Source organism: Procambarus clarkii, chromosome 22 (genome assembly GCF_040958095.1).
Source record: "Procambarus clarkii isolate CNS0578487 chromosome 22, FALCON_Pclarkii_2.0, whole genome shotgun sequence".
Taxonomy (NCBI): domain Eukaryota; kingdom Metazoa; phylum Arthropoda; class Malacostraca; order Decapoda; family Cambaridae; genus Procambarus; species Procambarus clarkii.
In genome coordinates, this window is record NC_091171.1 from 25,180,737 (window position 1) to 25,200,203 (window position 19,467).

At 42.4% G+C, this 19,467-nt stretch overlaps 2 protein-coding genes across 2 annotated transcripts in view; both read left to right on the forward strand.

The window, feature by feature from the left end:
- The window catches only part of LOC123758086 (uncharacterized), a 13,453-nt gene extending 9,770 nt beyond the window's left edge, over nucleotides 1–3,683 (forward strand). Inside the window, exons 5-6 of the mRNA XM_045742275.2 lie at nucleotides 803–883; nucleotides 3,040–3,683. Coding sequence (XP_045598231.1) covers nucleotides 803–883; nucleotides 3,040–3,068 — 110 coding nt within the window. The 3' untranslated portion in view covers nucleotides 3,069–3,683. The remainder of the gene's footprint in view (nucleotides 1–802; nucleotides 884–3,039) is intronic.
- A 3,247-nt stretch (nucleotides 3,684–6,930) lies between these two features.
- LOC123758075 (allantoinase) overlaps nucleotides 6,931–19,467 on the forward strand; it is a 59,869-nt gene continuing 47,332 nt past the window's right edge. Inside the window, exons 1-2 of the mRNA XM_045742264.2 lie at nucleotides 6,931–7,069; nucleotides 15,310–15,867. Of these exons, the coding sequence (XP_045598220.1) occupies nucleotides 15,400–15,867 (468 nt within the window). The 5' untranslated portion in view covers nucleotides 6,931–7,069; nucleotides 15,310–15,399. The remainder of the gene's footprint in view (nucleotides 7,070–15,309; nucleotides 15,868–19,467) is intronic.

Here is a 19,467-nt window from a genome sequence, read left to right on the forward strand (position 1 = left end):
TTGAGAAACCTTTCAAGCTCAGGATTGTATGTTTTAATTAAAGTGAATGAATAACGTTGAAGAACGTCTGTTAATTTTGTGCGAGTACAGGCAAATTATGGGTAGCAAGAAATTTATGTTAATTGTTTTTAGAGAATAGGGCATAATGGTGTATATTACTATAAGAATTAGTTTTTTGAAATGTTTTTTCAAAATATTTAGGTGTGTTAATCGGCGGGCAGTGCAAGAGATTTTAATCATTCATTTGACTAGACAAATTCGTGCAAAATTGTGAAGTTAATTAGTTAGTGAAAGACATATTACTGAATCTTCATTTAGAAAAAATATTAAATTAGATGGAATTAATGTATATTCAGAATTATATAAATTAGATAGCTTTATAATTGGTAAGATTTGTAATAAACATAAAATTATGTAAGGAATAATTGTATGAGATGTAGTACATTCCAAGAATTAAGGAATAGTCTATCCCATTCAATCATGCCACCTTCATTATTTGATATTAAGATTTTTAGATAATAACATACTCTGGTGAAGGGGATATATAATCCCATTTCTTTTTTGTCTGTATTCCTTGATAATGTGTTGATACACGAAAACGTTCAGAATTTTCGTTGATTTTTTCTACGTAGATACTTACGCGTAACCGAATCACGTGTTTTCTGATGTAATTTCTAATCATGAAAACGTTTGTGTGTGTAGTGTGAGCAGAGATGTTATAACTGGGCAGGGGTTAAAGATAAGGTCTTCGGGTTGCTCTCCTTAAACAGTTGACCAATATCTGGTTTGGTTATTTTTTCAGATGGAACAGAGGCTGACCTGGTTAGAGAGCAGTTGGAAGTGTTAATGGTGATGGGATTTAAATCATTTTTCTCAAATAAAAGTGAGTAAAGTATAATACTGTATTATGAAAGTTGAATAATGCATTGGTGAGTTTTGCAAGAGTTGTGATGAAGATATTTTAAGAGATAATAATGGGATATATAGAGGATGTATTGCTTATTAACAGCAGGGCTCTAATAATAAATATTTTTAATATTATATTTGTAAAAAATATACAATGTGACATGTTACAGTGGTTAGTTAGTAGGTATAGTGTTTGCGTATTGTATAAAGCTGCTAATTAAGCGAAACATTTTAGGTATATCTGTAAGTTATTTAGTAAATTTGGTTTTTAATTTATTTGGGATGTGATTGAAATCTTTGCCTTTCTGTTTACCAGTTTGTTTATACTCATTGCAAGTAATGATACATGGCATAGCAATAAGGTATCATGTATCTATACAATGTAATACAACCAGTGTATATTTTTCATGTAATGAATACATGTACCAAGAGAGGTACCATCACCTTCCATAGTACTACTTGTAGGGGACACCGGTATGTTTTTAGTGCCGTTTGTCTGTTTTTATTTTTTGTTACATTGGCTGTCTTCCAGATTTATTGTAGTTCACTTGTTTTCAGTGGGTTATAAATCATAGTTTTAAATTGCCACGCATAGTGCTTCAACTGTCACTCTCGGTATCTATTGTGAAATTCTGTCGGGTCTCAGCCTTGGTAGTGTCCAGTTCCAGGAGGTTCCACAACCTTAATAATGTCCAGTTCTGGCAGGTTCCACAAACTTAATGGTGTCCAGTTCCAGCAGGTCCCATAGCCTTAGTAGTGTCCTGTTCCAGCAGGTTCCACAACCTTAATAGTGTCCAGTTCCAGCAGGTCCAACAGTCTTAGTGTCCAGTTCCACTAAGTTCTACTGTCTTTGTAGTGTAAATTTCCATTAGTTTTCTTAGTCTTAGTAATGTCGAGTTCCAGCAGGTCCCACGGCCTCAGTAGTGTCCACTTCCAGTAAGTCCCACAGCGTTATTAGTGTCTAGTTCCAGGATGTCCCACAGCCTTAGTAATGCCCCCTCCAGTTCTCTGGATATCTGAAAGTCCTCTAGTGCTGTTTGGTTTGACACCATCGGACCATCCGATTCAGCTGAGGTACTCTCCCTTACTGCTGTGAAGATTTCTCAGAATTTCTAGTAATATCTCATGTATTTCTCTGTCAACATCTGTGAATGTGTCTTCTATCCTGAGTTTTATAACATGTTCCTGTAATGTTGTTTTCCATATTAGGTGGTTGTGGAGCATCTTGCGCTGGGTCTGCTTTATTTGCTCTATTTTTTATGAATTTTTTTTCCCTGAGGTATTCATTCTTGGCCCTCTGTTGCTCCTCTCTAAATCTTCCATGCCCTCGTGCTTATCTTATACAGTTAGTATCTTTACACCTTTGATTACACCATGGGATGATACAGTGTTTTTCATTGTCCTCCCTTAAAACAACAACACACTCTTCAACTACTTTCCAACAAATTTCAGTAACTCCATGTTACATGGTCTTCTCTGACGTCTATGACCTATGGAACTTATGATATAAATTCTCTTACTGTCTCATAATTTTACCTTTGAAATTTCGGCCTTTTGCCTTTTCATTTTATTTTTGGACCAGTCGAACCAGCTTCCATTAGATACCCTAACACTGTCATATAGAGGTCACTCATTCCAAAGGGTGCTTCGGATCATATTTCCCTTATATCTGACTCATTTTGAGTGGGTCGCCAAACATTTTGACTTAAAAAGTTTCTGACTTGATAAAAGCTAGAAGCCATTGTTTTTGTCCTCTTCCTGACAAAGACTGGACGGAGATGAGCGGGGGCAGAGAGTGCCCACGAGAGAGGGAGGGTGGTAGAAACATGGAGCACCACATGTTGAACGGAAGACAGATAGGAACACAACCTATTCCTGCCTCCTGGACTCTCTCAAGATTGGAAAAGGCTTGAGAAGGGCACCGTGCTGGTAGTCAGAAACTGCTCATGTAGGGGTCCCGCCTCCTACAGAAAGTTTGGTTTGAACAGGATACTAAAAGGTCTCTCCCTCCCCACCCCCAAAAATGGCTACCTGTGGCCTGGAATCACCCGTGATAAAATGAAAACGAATACATACAAATAAAACTACTGTTGTTATACTCACAATTCAGCACTTCTTATATTTTCTCTCTAGGTTGGTGGGATGGTTCTACTCTGAGTTAGTCGCTGTATGATCAGAATCTCTCCCGCAACCATGCCAGCAAGGTGGGTCCTTTTCTCATGTGGACAAGAGGAACAGAACTATTACAAAGGATTTAGTTACGTTTATTTAAGAGGAGATCTCTGAACTTTTACCATACACTTTGCAGAAATCATTACAAAATACCACCATATGATAAAATATGTATCTTATAAAGTCATAAAATACTTTTAATTGTGATTTTTTTCCCCTAAATGGTCAAGAAAATGCTTTTTGTAAACAAAATATTGCACTTGCTATTATCAAACAAAAATGCTTATTCTCATAACAAATCTTTACAGTTAGACTGTATATACTGCTATGTTAAAATACTATGGTATAGTTCCTTCTTAACATACTATATTGTAGGAAATTTCACATTAATAGTATACATTATTATGATTTAGTTTTAGTACAAAAACGCTTCATCATATATAAATAACCCAATTTATATTATATAATTTTTTACAGTGAATTGTGTTTTCATTCATGTTTATAGTTAACTCTTGAGCTAATATTTTGGAAAGGGATGAAGTACTGTACTCACAGTGTTCAAATGTTGACTTAACCTCTAGCAAATAAAATTTAACTGCATGCTATTATTTGTCTTTTTTATGGTTATAAACCTATTTGTACCGCGTCTCACTGAAGCCTGCTACATCTGTATCGTCTTCAAGACTAGAGAAAGAAATGACATATTTCCCGTAATGCTGTAGTCAACGTAGTCTGACCAAAACCGAAAGGTCAAGGGTTAAATTCCTGCGTCAAGTCCGAGACGTTTGGGCACTTTTTTGCATTCAACTGATGTTTATTTTCAGTTAGCATTCAATAGGTACCGCGGAAGTATCCAAATACAAAGAATGCTATCTGTCATGTTAAGGACTCTTCATACAATAGATTGGTCTTCTAAAATAATCTTTCCTGCCTCTATTCTTCATAGACGCTGTCTTGTCGAATTATCTCATACACAACATGCCCAACAGGAACCATAGTCCTGGCGTTGTTACTTTTTGACTCTTACTTCTCGGCACAGAGTTAAATGTTCTAACCTTCTTAACAAACCTTATCTGACGTAGATTTTGTCCCTTTAGGCTCTGTTTTTTTTTTTTTTTTTTTTTTTTTTTTTTTTTTTTTTTTTACGATGCTATTTAATTTTTATTCTTTTTTCATATCTTTCTCTTCGCCATTTAAATGTCTTTTTTATATAAGTACGGCTGCCAGGATTTGCAATCTTTGGTTAGCAGTAGATTCCAGGATTTTTTGTATTATTTACTAGCATGTTCCTGGTTAGTGTTGTGTTATGTTCACTTTGCATATGGTTTCTAGGGGCAGCAGGTCACTGTAAATACTCTCAGCATTGTAACCATCCTCTCAACACATTATCTTCACTGTAACCCGAATGAATTTAATTAATCGTTTTCGAGTAAATAATGAAAATGCGCCGGTAAACGACGAAAGTAACTTTAAACTCTACGAAAAACATCCACACGGATCTGGGTGGACGGATACCTCATCTTATTACACTATATTAACCTACAAACAATGTATTAGAACTAGACTGTATTTATTTTTTTAATGTATTTTCTACCACAGACGGGCATTCATTTACAGTTGACAACAGATAGTGACGTGAGTTACTGAGCACTCATTCATACCAGGTAACTAAGTGCTTTTACATCATACACTCTTCTTAGACAAGGTTTAGAGCTTTGTTATCCTACGTATTGTGCACATGGTTATTGAGCACCCAACCACAGAAGGCGATTGAAGTGCTTTTCCAATGTAAACCAACATACACACAATACATCAACCCGTCCTCGACTCAAGTCCATTACATTCAGCAGTCAACCCCACAGACGCATTCATAAATTTTAACATGCTGTTCATTCAAAACGGGAATTTTCTCAAGTATAAATTAATATTATAATATATTAGCATATTGTGCATATATAGGCATAGGTTAGGTTAGGTTAGGTGTTTAGGTTCTGTTGGCGATTATTTATATTTGTAGTACGTGGGTGAAGCATTTATAGCGTTGTGGTTCGAACAAAATTCGTCAGTGAAACACTTGTTCCGGATATGTTCGAACGTCAGCAGTTGTGAGTCGTGTGTAAACCGCTTTTCATTCATAAACAGGGGGTTTGGCGGGTGAATGGAATCACTTTTGGATCTTTGTTTGGAGGACGGGCTGCAATACATACATCTACGTCTGTCCTTCATAGACGGATCGAGCTATGTTCTCTTCAACCCGTCCTCGACTCTAAGTCCATTACATCCAGCGGTCAACCCCACAGACGCATTCTTAAATTTTTCCATGCTGTTCATTCAAAACGGGAATTTTTTCTAATATTATAATATATTAGCATAATGCACATATATAGGCATAGGTTAGGTAAGGTTATGTTGGCGATTATTTGTATTTGTAGTAGGTGGGTGAAGCATCTATAGCGTTGTGCTTCGAACAAAATTCGTCAGTGAAGCACTTGTTCCGAAGTGTTCGAACGTCATCAGTTGTGAGGCGTGTGTAAAGCGATTTTCATTCATAAACAGGGGGTTTGGCGGGTGCATGGAATCACTTTTGGGTCTTTGTTTGGAGGACGGGCAAGTAACCAACTCAGTAACCAACTGTACTATATGTAAGAGAACCAGCCCGTCCTCCAAACAAAGATCCAAAAGTGATTCCATGCACCCGCCAAACCCTCTGTTTATGAATGAAAAACGGTTTACACACGACTCACAACTGCTGACGTTCGAACATAACCGGAACAAGTGCTTCACTAACGAATTTTGTTCGAATCACAACGCTATAAATGCTTCACCCACGTACGACAAATACAAATAATCGCCAACAGAACCTAAACACCTAACCTAACCTATCCTATGCCTATATATACACAATATGCTAATATATTATAATATTAATTTATATTTGAGAAAATTCCGGTTTTGAATGAACTGCATGTTCAAATTGATGAATGCGTCTGTGGGGTCAACCGCTGGATGGAATGGACTTGAGTCGAGGACGGGTTGGTGCCCCTATTCCACTACTTCTCACTGCTAGATGGTGTACAGATCATCCCAACGTTACTATACAAGGCAACTTACCTCCACAGACATGGCAGGTAAACACATCTGAACAATATACACGCATTTCAGAGCGGAGAGCAGATCAGGGGAAGATACAGCCAAACCCTTGCTCCGTCTAACTAATTATACTAAACTTTGGTAGTGTTTGGACCTCTTGTGGGACTCGATGATGTTAGTTTGATAAACTATGAATATACTGTTAATGCATATGTACACAATCTTCGTAACTAGCTCATCAATGCTGTAACTTACTTAGATGAACGAATTTGGGGGTTCATTTCCTGAACCCATTATGTGCCTCTGCAACCTTCTCCGTTACCACTCCCGGAATGGGTATTATGTACATAATAATAATAATAAACTAAACTGAAGGTATGCGTCTCAGTAACGCACATTAACGCGCGCACACACTCTCATGAACAGCCGTCTGTGCGCTGCGTGCTTTTATCCAATATATATCCTGGTGCTGGGTTTATCTACTGCTGCTATCACCGCAGTGGCTCGATAGCCGAGATAGTGTGTCGAGATAAGGTTTACTAGCTCGATACTCACCAGCCCCACGACCACCACTTCCACCTTAGTCTAGCTGACCACCCTCACGCCTGGTACCTTGTTACGCCCTCAAGATCTTGGTGACCGTGAAGGTTGTGACCGTGATCACAGTGAAGGGCGTGGTGGTACAGCTTGCGAAGAGAGCAAGAATTAGTGATGGGTGTTACAGCCTGTGGTCGTATCCACGGAGCAGACACCGACAAGGAGACAGTATAATTCTTCAGGGTCAACGATACGAGTGTACGAGGCACATGTTGGACCTGGGTTTGGTTAGACATGAGCAGCTTGCTTAAACACCTGCCTTTGTCCCCTCCAACACCTGAGCAACTCGGCGCTACTAACACAGGTGAGAGATCTCTAGGTTTGTGGTATTGGGGACACACACACAGTGTTTAGTACACCCCCGCACAGTGTATTGGACACACCCACACAGTGTACAGGACACACCCGCACAGTGTACAGGACACACCCACACAGTGTATAGGACACACCAGCACAGTGTATTGGACACCCCCTACACAGTGTATATGACACACCCACACAGTGTATAGGACACATCCACACAGTGTACAGGACACATCCACACAGTGTACAGGACACACCCACACAGTGTACAGGACACACCCACACAGTGTACAGGACACACCCACACAGTGTACAGGACACACCCACACACAGTGTACAGGGCACACCCACACAGTGTACAGGACACACACCCACACAGTGTATATGACACACCCACATAGTGTACAGGACACACCCACACAGTGTACAGGACACACCCACACAGTGTACAGGACACACCCACGCAGTGCACAGGACACACCCACACAGTGTACAGGACACACACCCACACAGTGTACAGGACACATGTATTGTGTACAGTGGGAGCCGGTCGGCCGAGCGGACAGCACGCTGGACTTGTGATCCTGTGGTCCTGGGTTCGATCCCAGGCGCCGGCGAGAAACAATGGGCAGAGTTTCTTTCACCCTATGCCCCTGTTACCTAGCAGTAAAATAGGTACCTGGGTGTTAGTCAGCTGTCACGGGCTGCTTCCTGGGGGTGGAGGCCTGGTCAAGGACCGGGCCGCGGGGACACTAAAAGCCCCGAAATCATCTCAAGATAATCTCAAGATAATCAAGGACACACACCCACAGTGTACAGGACACACCCACACAGTGTACAGGACACACCCACACAGTGTACAGGACACCCCCACACAGTGTATTGGACACCCCCACACAGTGTACAGGACACACCCACACAGTGTACAGGACACACCCACACAGTGTACAGGACACACCCACACAGTGTACAGGACACACCCACACAGTGTATAGTACACACCCACACAGTGTATAGTACACACCCACACAGTGTATAGTACACACCCACACAGTGTATAGTACACACCCACACAGTGTACAGGACACACCCACATAGTGTACAGGACACACCCACACAGTGTATAGGACACACCCACATAGTGTACAGGACACACCCACATAGTGTACAGGACACACCCACACAGTGTACAGGACACACCCACATACAGTGTACAGGACACACCCACACAGTGTACAGGACACACCCACACAGTGTACAGGACACACCCACACAGTGTACAGGACACACACCCACACAGTGTACAGGACACACACCCACACAGTGTACAGGACACACCCACACAGTGTACAGGACACACCCACACAGTGTACAGGACACACCCACACAGTGTACAGGACACACCCACACAGTGTACAGGACACACACCCACACAGTGTACAGGACACACCCACACAGTGTACAGGACACACCCACACAGTGTACAGGACACACACCCACACAGTGTACAGGACACACCCACACAGTGTACAGGACACACCCACACAGTGTACAGGACACACATCCACACAGTGTACAGGACACACCCACACAGTGTACAGGACACACCCACACAGTGTACAGGACACACCCACACAGTGTACAGGACACACACCCACACAGTGTACAGGACACACCCCACACACAGTGCACGTGTGTGTTAGTTTTGCATCATTATTTAGCTTTACTGATGTTCGATTTCCTTGTCTAAAATTTTGGATAGAGGTGGCTTCCACAACTTCTTTTAATTCATTTAACATTTTGATCACCGGTACAGGGTACGAGGCTCTCCTTACATTTATTTGATACGTTTGCATGTCCAGCTTCCACCTATGATAAACATCACCTTATCCTACTTTCTCTCAATTTAAGGAGGGTTCTCTTGTTGCAACTTCTGTAGCTCCTCGCCGTCTTTTGTGTGTGGTCATGACACTGCCGTGTTTTGTGTGTGGTCATGACACTGCCGTGTTTTGTGTGTGGTCATGACACTGCCGTGTTTTGTGTGTGGTCATGACACTGCCGTGTTTTGTGTGTGGTCATGACACTGCCGTGTTTTGTGTGTGGTCATGACACTGCCGTGTTTTGTGTGTGGTCATGACACTGCCGTGTTTTGTGTGTGGTCATGACCCTGCCGTGTTTTGTGTGTGGTCATGACACTGCCGTGTTTTGTGTGTGATCATGACACTGCCGTGTTTTGTGTGTGGTCATGACACTGCCGTGTTTTGTGTGTGGTCATGACACTGCCAGAGGTGGTTCATGCTCTAAGGTCGCCACATCTTCCTCATTTTAGGTGACGGTCTGATCCAGTAGACTAGGTGCCTCTTTCCCCTTTCTCTTAGTACAGCATGTATATGCTGTACTAAGAAATTCCTCTCCAGAACTTCCACTTGTTTGGCTCGTCGTGTTTCTACTCCCTGTGTATTTACTATTTATGCCAGTGGAATCGGGATATTAGCTTTTGGGCCCCGACTTTCTAACCAATGTATTTTTTCTATAATGTCTACTACATATATTTCTCACACACACACACGAATCTTGTACACCACATATGTAAGATCAATCCTGGAGTATGCGGCCCCAGCATGGAGCCCGTACCTTGTCAAGCACAAGACGAAGCTGGAAAAAGTCCAAAGGTATGCCACTAGACTAGTCCCAGAACTAAGAGGCATGAGTTACGAGGAAAGGCTGCGGGAAATGCACCTTACGACACTGGAAGACAGAAGAGTAAGGGGAGACATGATCACAACCTACAAAATCCTCAGAGGAATCGACCGGGTAAACAAGGATAACTATTCAACACTGGTGGGACGCGAACAAGGGGACACAGATGGAAACTGAGTACTCACATGAGCCACAGAGACGTTAGAAGGAACTTTTTCAGTGTCAGAGTAGTTAACGGATGGAATTCATTAGGCAGTGATGTGGTGGAGGCTGACTCCATACACAGTTTTAAATGTAGATATGATAGAGCCCAGTAGGCTCAGGAATCTGTACACCAGTTGATTGACAGTTGAGAGGCGGGACCAAAGAGCCAAAGCTCAACCCCCGCAAGCACAAATAAGTGAGTACAAATAGGTGAGTACACACACACACACACACACACACACACACACACACACACACACACACACACACAATCCCCAGGAAGCAGCCCATAGCAGCTGTCTAACTCCCAGGTACCTATTTACTGTTAGGTGAACAGGGGGCACCAGGGTGAAAGAAACTGCCCATTTGTTTCTGCCTCCGCCGGGGTTCGAACCCGGGCCCTTAGGACTACGATCCCAGGGCGCTGTCCACTGTGTGTGTGTGTTTGTACTCACCTAATTGTACTCACCTGATTGTGCTTGCAGGGGTTGAGCTTTGGCTCTTTGGTCCCGCCTCTCAACTGTCAACTGGTGTACAGATTCCTGAGCCTACTGGGCTCTATCATATCTACATTTAAAACTGTGTATGGAGTCAGCCTCCACCACATCACTGCCTAATGCATTCCATCCGTTAACTACTCTGACACTGAAAAAGTTCCTTCTAACGTCTCTGTGGCTCACGTGAGTACTCAGTTTCCGCCTGTGTCCCCTTGTTCGGGTACCGCCAGTGTTGAATAGTTTATCTTTGTCTACCCTGTCAATTCCCCTGAGGATTTTGTAGGTAGTGATCATGTCTCCCCTCACTCTTCTGTCTTCCAATATTGTAAGGTGCATTTCCCGCAGTCTTTCCTCGTAACTCATGCCTCTTAGTTCTGGGGACCAGTCTAGTGGCATACCTCTGAACTTTTTCCAGCTACGTCTTGTGCTTGACAAGGTACGAGCTCCATGCTGGGGCCGCATACTCCAAGATTGGTCTTACGTATGTGGTGTACAAGATTCTAAACGATTCCTTACACAGGCTCCTGAAGGCTGTTCTGATGTTAGCCAGCCTTGCATATGCCGCAGACGTAATTTTTTTTATGTGGGCTTCAGGAGACAGGTTTGGTGTGATATCAATTCCTAGATCTTTCTCTCTTTCCGTTTCATTAAGTACTTCATCTCCTATTCTGTATCGTGTGTGTGCGCTCATCTAATTTTGCTTGCGGTTATTGAGCTTCGGCTCTCTGGTCCCGCCTCTCAACTGTCAATCTACTGGTGTACAGATTTCCTGAGTTATTGGGCTCTATCATATCTACATCTAAGACTGTATAGAGTCTGCCACCTCCACCTGCGCCTGACAAGCTGGGTGGACAGCGCTTCGGATTCGTAGTCCTGAGGTTCCGGGTTCGATCCCCGGTGGAGGCGGAGACAAATGGGCAAAATGTTTCTTTCACCCTGATGCCCCTGTTACCTAGCAGTAAATAGGTACCTGGGAGTTAGACAGCTGCTACGGGCTGCTTCCTGGGGGTGTGTAACAAAAAGGAGGCCTAGTCGAGGACCGGGCCGCTGGGACGCTAAGCCCCGAAATCATCTCAAGATAACTTTAAGAAGATAACCACATCACTGCCTAATACATTCCATTTACTAACTACTCTGACACTGAAAAAGTTTTTTCTAATGTCTCTGTGGCTCATTTGAGTACTCGGCTTCCACTTGAGTCCCCCTTGTGCGTGTACCACCCATGCTAAATAATGTGTGTTTACTCACCTATTTGTGCTTGCGGGGGTTGAGCTTTGGCTCTTTGGTCGTGTGTGTGTGTGTGTGTGTGTGTGTGTGTGTGTGTGTGTGTGTGTGTGTGTGTACTCACCAATTTGTACTCACCTATTTATGCCTGCAGGATCGAGCATTGGCAGTTGGATCCTGCTTTTCAAGCCGCCGGTTGTTGAAAGCAATTACTCCTGTCCTACCTCACTATCATACCTATTTATAAAACTGTGAATAGTGTTTACTTGGGGTATCCTACAATCCTTATCTGCCACAACTAGTCTTATTAATTTCTCGTCATCCGCGAACATCGACATATAGGACTCGACTCCTACAGACATGTCGTTCACTTATAACAGAAATAAAACTGGTCCCAGTACCGATCCTTGAGGTATTCCACTCGTTACCTCAAGTCAGTCTGACTTCTGGTCCCTTACTGCTATTCTCAGGCTCCTGCCTGTTAGTAATTCCTTATCCAAGCTAGGGCTTTTCCGCTTACTCCCGCCTGGGGAGAAAACTGACACTGCACCCTGGTGGTGGCTTTTGGTTTTCAAACGGACAGGAAAACCATGTGAACAATATTTAGATCCATATGAACAATATTTAGAAATGGCTACAAGATTCGTGTACTCATGAACTGGTATGAATAAATGTAATACTTAAATACTCCCCCACCGCCTACTCATGCCAACTTTACAACAACCACCATATATTGGACTTGCCTCTGACTAGCATCACACTGATAGAAAAACATTGTAAGTCTCAAAGGAGTTAAGGATAAGTTGGCAATAGTGGTCACTGGACCAGCGAACAGCCTTCATCAAACAAGTTTATTGTCCTTAGAATACATTCCGGCAGCTCATAGTGAAGACTTATTACCCACCCAGGCTTAGGTACTAAATGTGCCAACTGCAACAATCAATCAGGTGTTAACGATGCAATCATGTTACAAGAAACTAGGTGTGATCTGCGATAGGACTATTGGATTTATCTTGTCGTACACAGCCCATGATTCTGATATTGTGGATGATCTAATGTGTGACCATTTAGCAATAACAGTGCTACACAGCCTTCCTGGCTTGGTGCCTTCTTTGTTATAGTTACTTAGCACTAACAGCCCTCACACACGCGGCCTGCTGGTGTCTAGTCTGGTCTTACCGCTGACCAACGCCAGCTGCGCCGCTCTGCACTTAACACTTAATGACAGTAATAGTAAATGCGTTGGTTTAAGAGCATCCAGAATACTTAAACTAAATAGAGGAAGGTTAACAGCGAGAAAGGTGCATGTATCTTTACAGACTATTAACAGCTGGTATAAACACTATGTGCCTGTATATGTACACTAATTTAATGACTATATACTGAATATAATTTTTAAATATAGTTTCTGAGATTATTACTATTGGTGAGTCAAACCACCTCTCTCTCTCTCTCTCTCTCTCTCTCTCTCTCTCTCTCTCTCTCTCTCTCTCTCTCTCTCTCTCTCTCTCTCTCTCTCTCTCTCTCTCTCTCTCTCTCTCTCTCTCTCTCTCTCTCTCTCTCTCTCTCTCTCTTTTATAAAGTAGACAAATTTATCATGCAAACTCGCTGCACAAAGCCAACGATTTAATTACGAAATGGCTCCAAGTCTCTACCTATAAGATGCTACCAGCTTGCACTAGGAAGAAATTGCGTGCGAAGTCCAAGAGTTTGAATGATGTCAGAAATTAGATGTTCAATAAACAGAATGTTCAAAAATAAATGTGACGTTCCAAATGATGATTATGAACTTCCTTCAACCGTCACCACGGGCGTGCCCCTGGCGAGCTCAGTAGTACCTATGATATCTTTAGATTACTACATCTTGGGAGTTAGGTCGTCCAGCAGCTGTTTTTCTCATGGACCAGCGGTCTCACGGTACCATACGGTACCAGTACTAAGACCTGGTACCGTGTCTGATGCTTTTCAGCACATCTCACTGACCAGTTGCATGTGTAAAGCCTTTTTAGTGAATGATGCTCAATAGATTATTAAATATAACGAAAGAAGATATGTAACCTGGTGTCAACATCTTGACGTATGGCGAGAGTGCTGACAACTCTCACATTTCTTGACTTAAAAAATGTTTTGATAGTGCTAACAGAGAAGTTATTGTGTATAAATACGCTCGAATAGATATAGGTTGTCAGTTATTACAATGATACACTATTATCTTATCAATCGATAGCCCTCTTCACTCTTTGAAGGAAACAAAAAAAAAACTAGCCTACATTAATGCAACCTTAACAAAGGTACAACAAAAAGGACCTTACTAAAATCCTTTTTCAACGAGCCCCTAATATAGTCCTTACTATTGAGCGTCAAGGGTAGAAAATTCCTAGATGACAGATGGTAGAGTGCATGGGGGGGGGGGGGGGGGGAAGGGTGATTGTGAAATCCTGGATCGGCTTTAGTGGAGGCCTCAGGGACGCTCGTGTGTCCAGTAGAACTCCAGGTTGCAATAATTTTACCATGTAGTGGCCTGGTTGTCTCGGGGGTGTTTGGGAATAACCAGCGCATAGGTTTGAATTCTAATCATGACTCGGATGTTCTCAATAATAATACAATAATAATAATAATAATACCAATAATAATGATGAGAAAATTAATTCCCTGATCGGTGGTTTGAGTCTTATCATTGCTCCCATTTTCTTATTGATATATATCGCGTTAGTGTGATTTCTTTGTGAATAATAATAATAATAATAATAATAATAATAATAATACATATATAATATACATTGGAACATGTTACAGTGATTAATTAGTAGGGACATTAATGTTGTATTATATAAATCCACTAATACGGACAGTGTATGGTATCCTTGTACATACCAAAACCCACCATGAGGTGCAAACAATCTTTAATGGCAAATATATAGGTTGTGATAGCCATTGTTTTGTAATCATTACTGGAAAATTAAATGTGTTCAACAGAAATTAGCAATCGCGAAAATGTTCCTCGAAACAAAAGGTTGATGATATACCAGTAGGCTGCGTCTCTTCTTCCACCCCCCCCCAGTCCCATCCCAGAGCCTTATCTTGACCCTTTCCAAGTGCTGTATAGTCGTAATGGTTTGGAACTTTTTCCTATTAGTTCCCTTTTTACTTTCCCTTTCAAATACCTTGGAATCTCAGTCTCTTGTACCTTGATTGCGATGAAAACAAAGTGTAAATGCTCTCAGAACTGAAACAGGATACAGCCTTTAAACACATATTGCAAATATTAAAATTGCTAAAATTATGTACATATATATATATATATATATATATATATATATATATATATATATATATATATATATATATATATATATATATATATGTGTGTGTGTGTGTGTGGTCTCTAATAGACTAACATGCACCAGCTTCAGTTGTATATCACAACAAAAGTTGTGATACATGAGCTAAAATGCATGTAAAATGAAGCCATTAGAATTATACTGACCCATCCAATAACTACTGAAGTTCTATATACATGAAAAGAACCACGAATACATAGCGTTCAAAATAATGAATATACTGTCACTGTCACATATATATTTCATATAATAATTAAGTAATATATTTGTTTCAGGCAATTATCTGGTACTTGAGAGTGGTGGAAAACATCTGACTTATTGTGGAGAGATTTAGTTCTGTGTAGCAGGAGGTTGGTGTCGGTGCCATGATGGACGGAATGATGTTGGTGCGAGGCGGAAGAAGCAGCAGCGCGTCCTCCGCCGAGCGCTGTCTCCTCTTGGGTGCCCTCGCTTCTCACATGGGCGTGCTGGACGCCAGGGAGAATGACGCACAAACCATCATACGCAAATCTGAACTATGGGACGAAATAACGAGGCAGTTCAACGCCAACACGTCGGCGCCGCGATCACGACAGCAGATCCAGACGCTGTACAAGAACATGAAGGCCAAGGCTCGCAGGTACGAGGTGAGGCTCTCTGAGGTGTCGTCAGGGGTGCCGCCACCTGATCCTGACCCCATATCAGAGATGCTACTGGGTCTCCTGCACCAACAGCTGCAGCACCAGCGGCGCCACCTGCAGCACATGGTCACCGCAGACACACACACGTCAATGAGCGAGGACGCTCCCAAGGTCTCCCGGCACTACGAAAACACCTTTCTAACTCCTGAACAGGTAAGTCTTAGCCGAGTTGAGTCTATTCTGTGTATTGCTATAAAACTTACACAACTGCATTGTGAGGATAGTGACTAAGGCTGTACTTAATTCTTAATTCTTAATGCTTAATTACATTATAGTTTCTACCAATTACAAAACATTTTTGCTGCAGAGAGCTTTAACTAATAGAATTTGTTTAGGCTTCTTTACTATTTTATTATTAACCAGTCTGAAGTACTAGCATACAGAAGTATTTCAAATCTTTGAGTGGTTGAATGAGGCTTAGTTACATGGGTTGTGTCCTCAGGTGATGCAAGTGTCGCTGAAAGAAGGACTGACTGAAGTAGATATTAAGAGTGAACCCAGAGATGACTTAAGCTCTCCCGACAAGCTTTCTGACGAGGTCACGTCACCATCAGAGATGTTTCCAGACTGTGTCTTTGGCAGTCAGTACAGTGACCGGCCGCACCCTGCGTCCGGTGTCATCCAGTCGCAGCAGTTCTCGCCACCCAGTGTTGGCGAGGTCCATCTGAAGACTCCACTACCCGCGCCATACAAACAATCCTCGTTAGCTGTAACTAATGCTTCTCAGAATCAAACAGCTTCATTCACTTCACAATCTAGCGTCACAGCCAGCTATGTCTCCCAAGCTGCCGTCAGTCTTCCACACGCCTCGTCTGGAGCTGTCAGTCCGATTAACTCCTTTGCCTGCCATTCGCTGGCTTCAGGAGACGATCCAATGTCAGAGGAGATATTTCCAGCAATAAAGAAACCAAAATTAGAAAGTGGGAGGGAGATGTTGCCCGAGGAAGGAGGTGGTGGAGTGCCGCCCCGCGCTCTCTCCCTCTGTTGTTGTCCAGAACTGCACAGGAAGATGCTCAGGCTGGCGCAGGAGGAGCACCATCTTAGGATGACCATATTGAAGCAAGACTCTGAGCAACGGACCAAGGAACACGCCGCCAGGCTGGTGATATTATCACTGGAGGAGGAAATGGTGAAGGGGAAGCTGCAGGCGATGAGACAGAAGGACGCTAATGGCGACCCCTAGCCTTATCAGCCTCCCGACGAAGGTACTGACGAAAGCATTCATGCAGTGTCTAAGAGTGACCTTCATAACTCACAATAGTGATGAACCCAATTTCGACATAGAGCAGGATGCCAAGGCAATGCAGCAATCTTGAAGAATCACTGTAAATAGTTCTTGATGATGGTGTACGTTCTTGAGTCTTACTTAAATATTTCACGAGTGACATATTTTATTATCACAACTTCTTTTGCATAATTAATTTTATTATTTAAGCTGAATTAAAATGAGTTTAATTAACACTAACAGACGGTACATGGTAGGTCACATCTCTCACAGGCAGACGGTACAAGGTAGGTCCCCCACACAGAGGCAGACGGTACAAGGTAGGTCCCCCACACAGAGGCAGACGGTACACGGTAGGTCCCCCACACAGAGGCAGACGGTACAAGGTAGGTCCCCCACACAGAGGCAGATGGTACAAGGTAGGTCCCCCACACAGAGGCAGACGGTACAAGGACATAAGTGGAAGCTGGAAATGCAAGCGAGTCGGTGAAATGTAAGGAAATACTCGCAGCCTGTGCGGGTGGTCAACATGTGGAATGTACTAAAAAAACGCAGCTGTGGAAGCCACCTGTATCCACAACTTTAAAGCCAGTTTCAATAACAAATTCGAACGACAGAATAGTCAAATTATGACGCAACAGGTACAACAAAGCTAGTAGGCGGGCATAAAGTGCCTCACTTCCCCTTAAACAGTGACGGGTAAATGCTGGCGTTGTAGAGTCAGTCAGGACAGTACCTTTATTAGACAAAAATGCTTTTTCTTACTCAAGCAATGTTGGATTTATTATACTTCAGGTCCAGAACATATCCTTCTCTTATGCTGCAGCTCAGTTGCTCAGGTGTTGCTCAATCACAAATCTCCATGGGTACTCGTTCCAAGACAAACTCAATAGCAATCACAGATTCCCTCAATCGGCCTCCTCTCGTTTGTCTATAATAACTGAAGTTGTCGACTGCGACTGCATTGTTCCAGCATATAGATTCACTGACTTAATCTTCTATCATTCTTTCCTCACCTCTTGTGGTCTGATGATGCCCCTGACTTGTAAAAAAAAAGAATCTTGGGGGTGAAGTATTCAACATAGTTTTCTTCAGCACCTCGGCAGCGGACACATCTGCTCGTTCATTCCCGCAGATTCCAGCATGAGAAGGATTCCTCTGGCAATTGTTCATCCTTTCCTGACTGTGTAGCTCAAAGTTGTTTGGATTTTATTATCCCTCAGCTTTCTGCTCTATTTTTCCTAAGGCTTTGCAGTGCCGCCCTGGAGACTGTGCACATCACTGCCCCTCTTGTGCTACGTTGTTAATAACACGACAATGGCAGTGAGGAGGCGTGGGTCTCACTTAGCGCTGAGGAGGCGTGGGTCTCACTCAGTGCTGAGGAGACGTGGGTCTCACTCAGCGCTGAGGAGGCGTGGGTCTCACGTAGCGCTTTTTCTTCATGTTGGTCTTGCAAGGCATTGATATGCGAACCACACATCAGAAAGTGAGGAGACGACGACGTTTCGGTCCGTCCTGAACCATTATCAAGTCATGTGATGGAAAGAAGAGATGAACAATATGAAGGAAGAGAGTGAGAGGAAAGGGAGATGAATGAAAGAGAAAGATGATGATAAAAATAAGATGAAAGACTAAATTAAAGAAAATAGGATGAAAGAGAATAACAGAAAAAGGTAGGAAGAGAAAGGTAATAATACAAAGAAACAGGTAAAGTGAAGGAAAGGTTAACAATAAGAGAAAGGAAAAAAGGAAGAAGAATAGGAGAAGGGTATAAATAATTTAGAAAAACATAAGAGGAAGAAATCAAGAAAAACTGCAAGAAGCCTAATGGCGAAGAGAAAAAAATCTAGTAACGAAAGAGACAGAAAGGAGAGAGAGGATAGAGGGGGCGAAGCTTAAGTCTGATCACGTTTGTTAAGAATGTCAGAACATTTAAGTATGTACTGAGGAAGGGAAGAGTCAACATCAACAAAGCCAGGACTAAGGTTGAGTAGGTTGTGTACCAGAGCCGATTTAACAAGACGGCGTCTGTGCAACCCGTCCTCTTAAAAGAACGTCGCTTTTCGCTCGTATGGGCGCTATGGCCAAAAATGGACGTAATTTGAAATGAAATCGGCTCACGAAAGTGACGTACTGTCCCGTTTTCTATTTTGAGTCCTCCGGCTTACTCGGTTAGGTTAAGAGAGGAAACTTTCAATTAACGGATTTCATGACGTTTTGAAACCTTAGGAGAACTTCCTGCCTTCCTAACCTACCAGAGGACCCTCAATTTACTGTTTTGGAAAAACAAAATCCAAAATTTATTTTCAATTATTTTTCACTTTCATATTACGTCTATTTTCGGTCATACGGGTTGATTTGTCCAAATTCAATAGTACCGATTTCTACTTTCTAATTGCCTTTTACGTCAATATGTGTACGCTAGTCCTCATCTATAAGTACTACTTAAACAGGAGGATGAGTTGTGGTGTGACAGCTGTCTTTCACCGAAACCATATGTTAGACTATAATACTGGTCACATCTACTG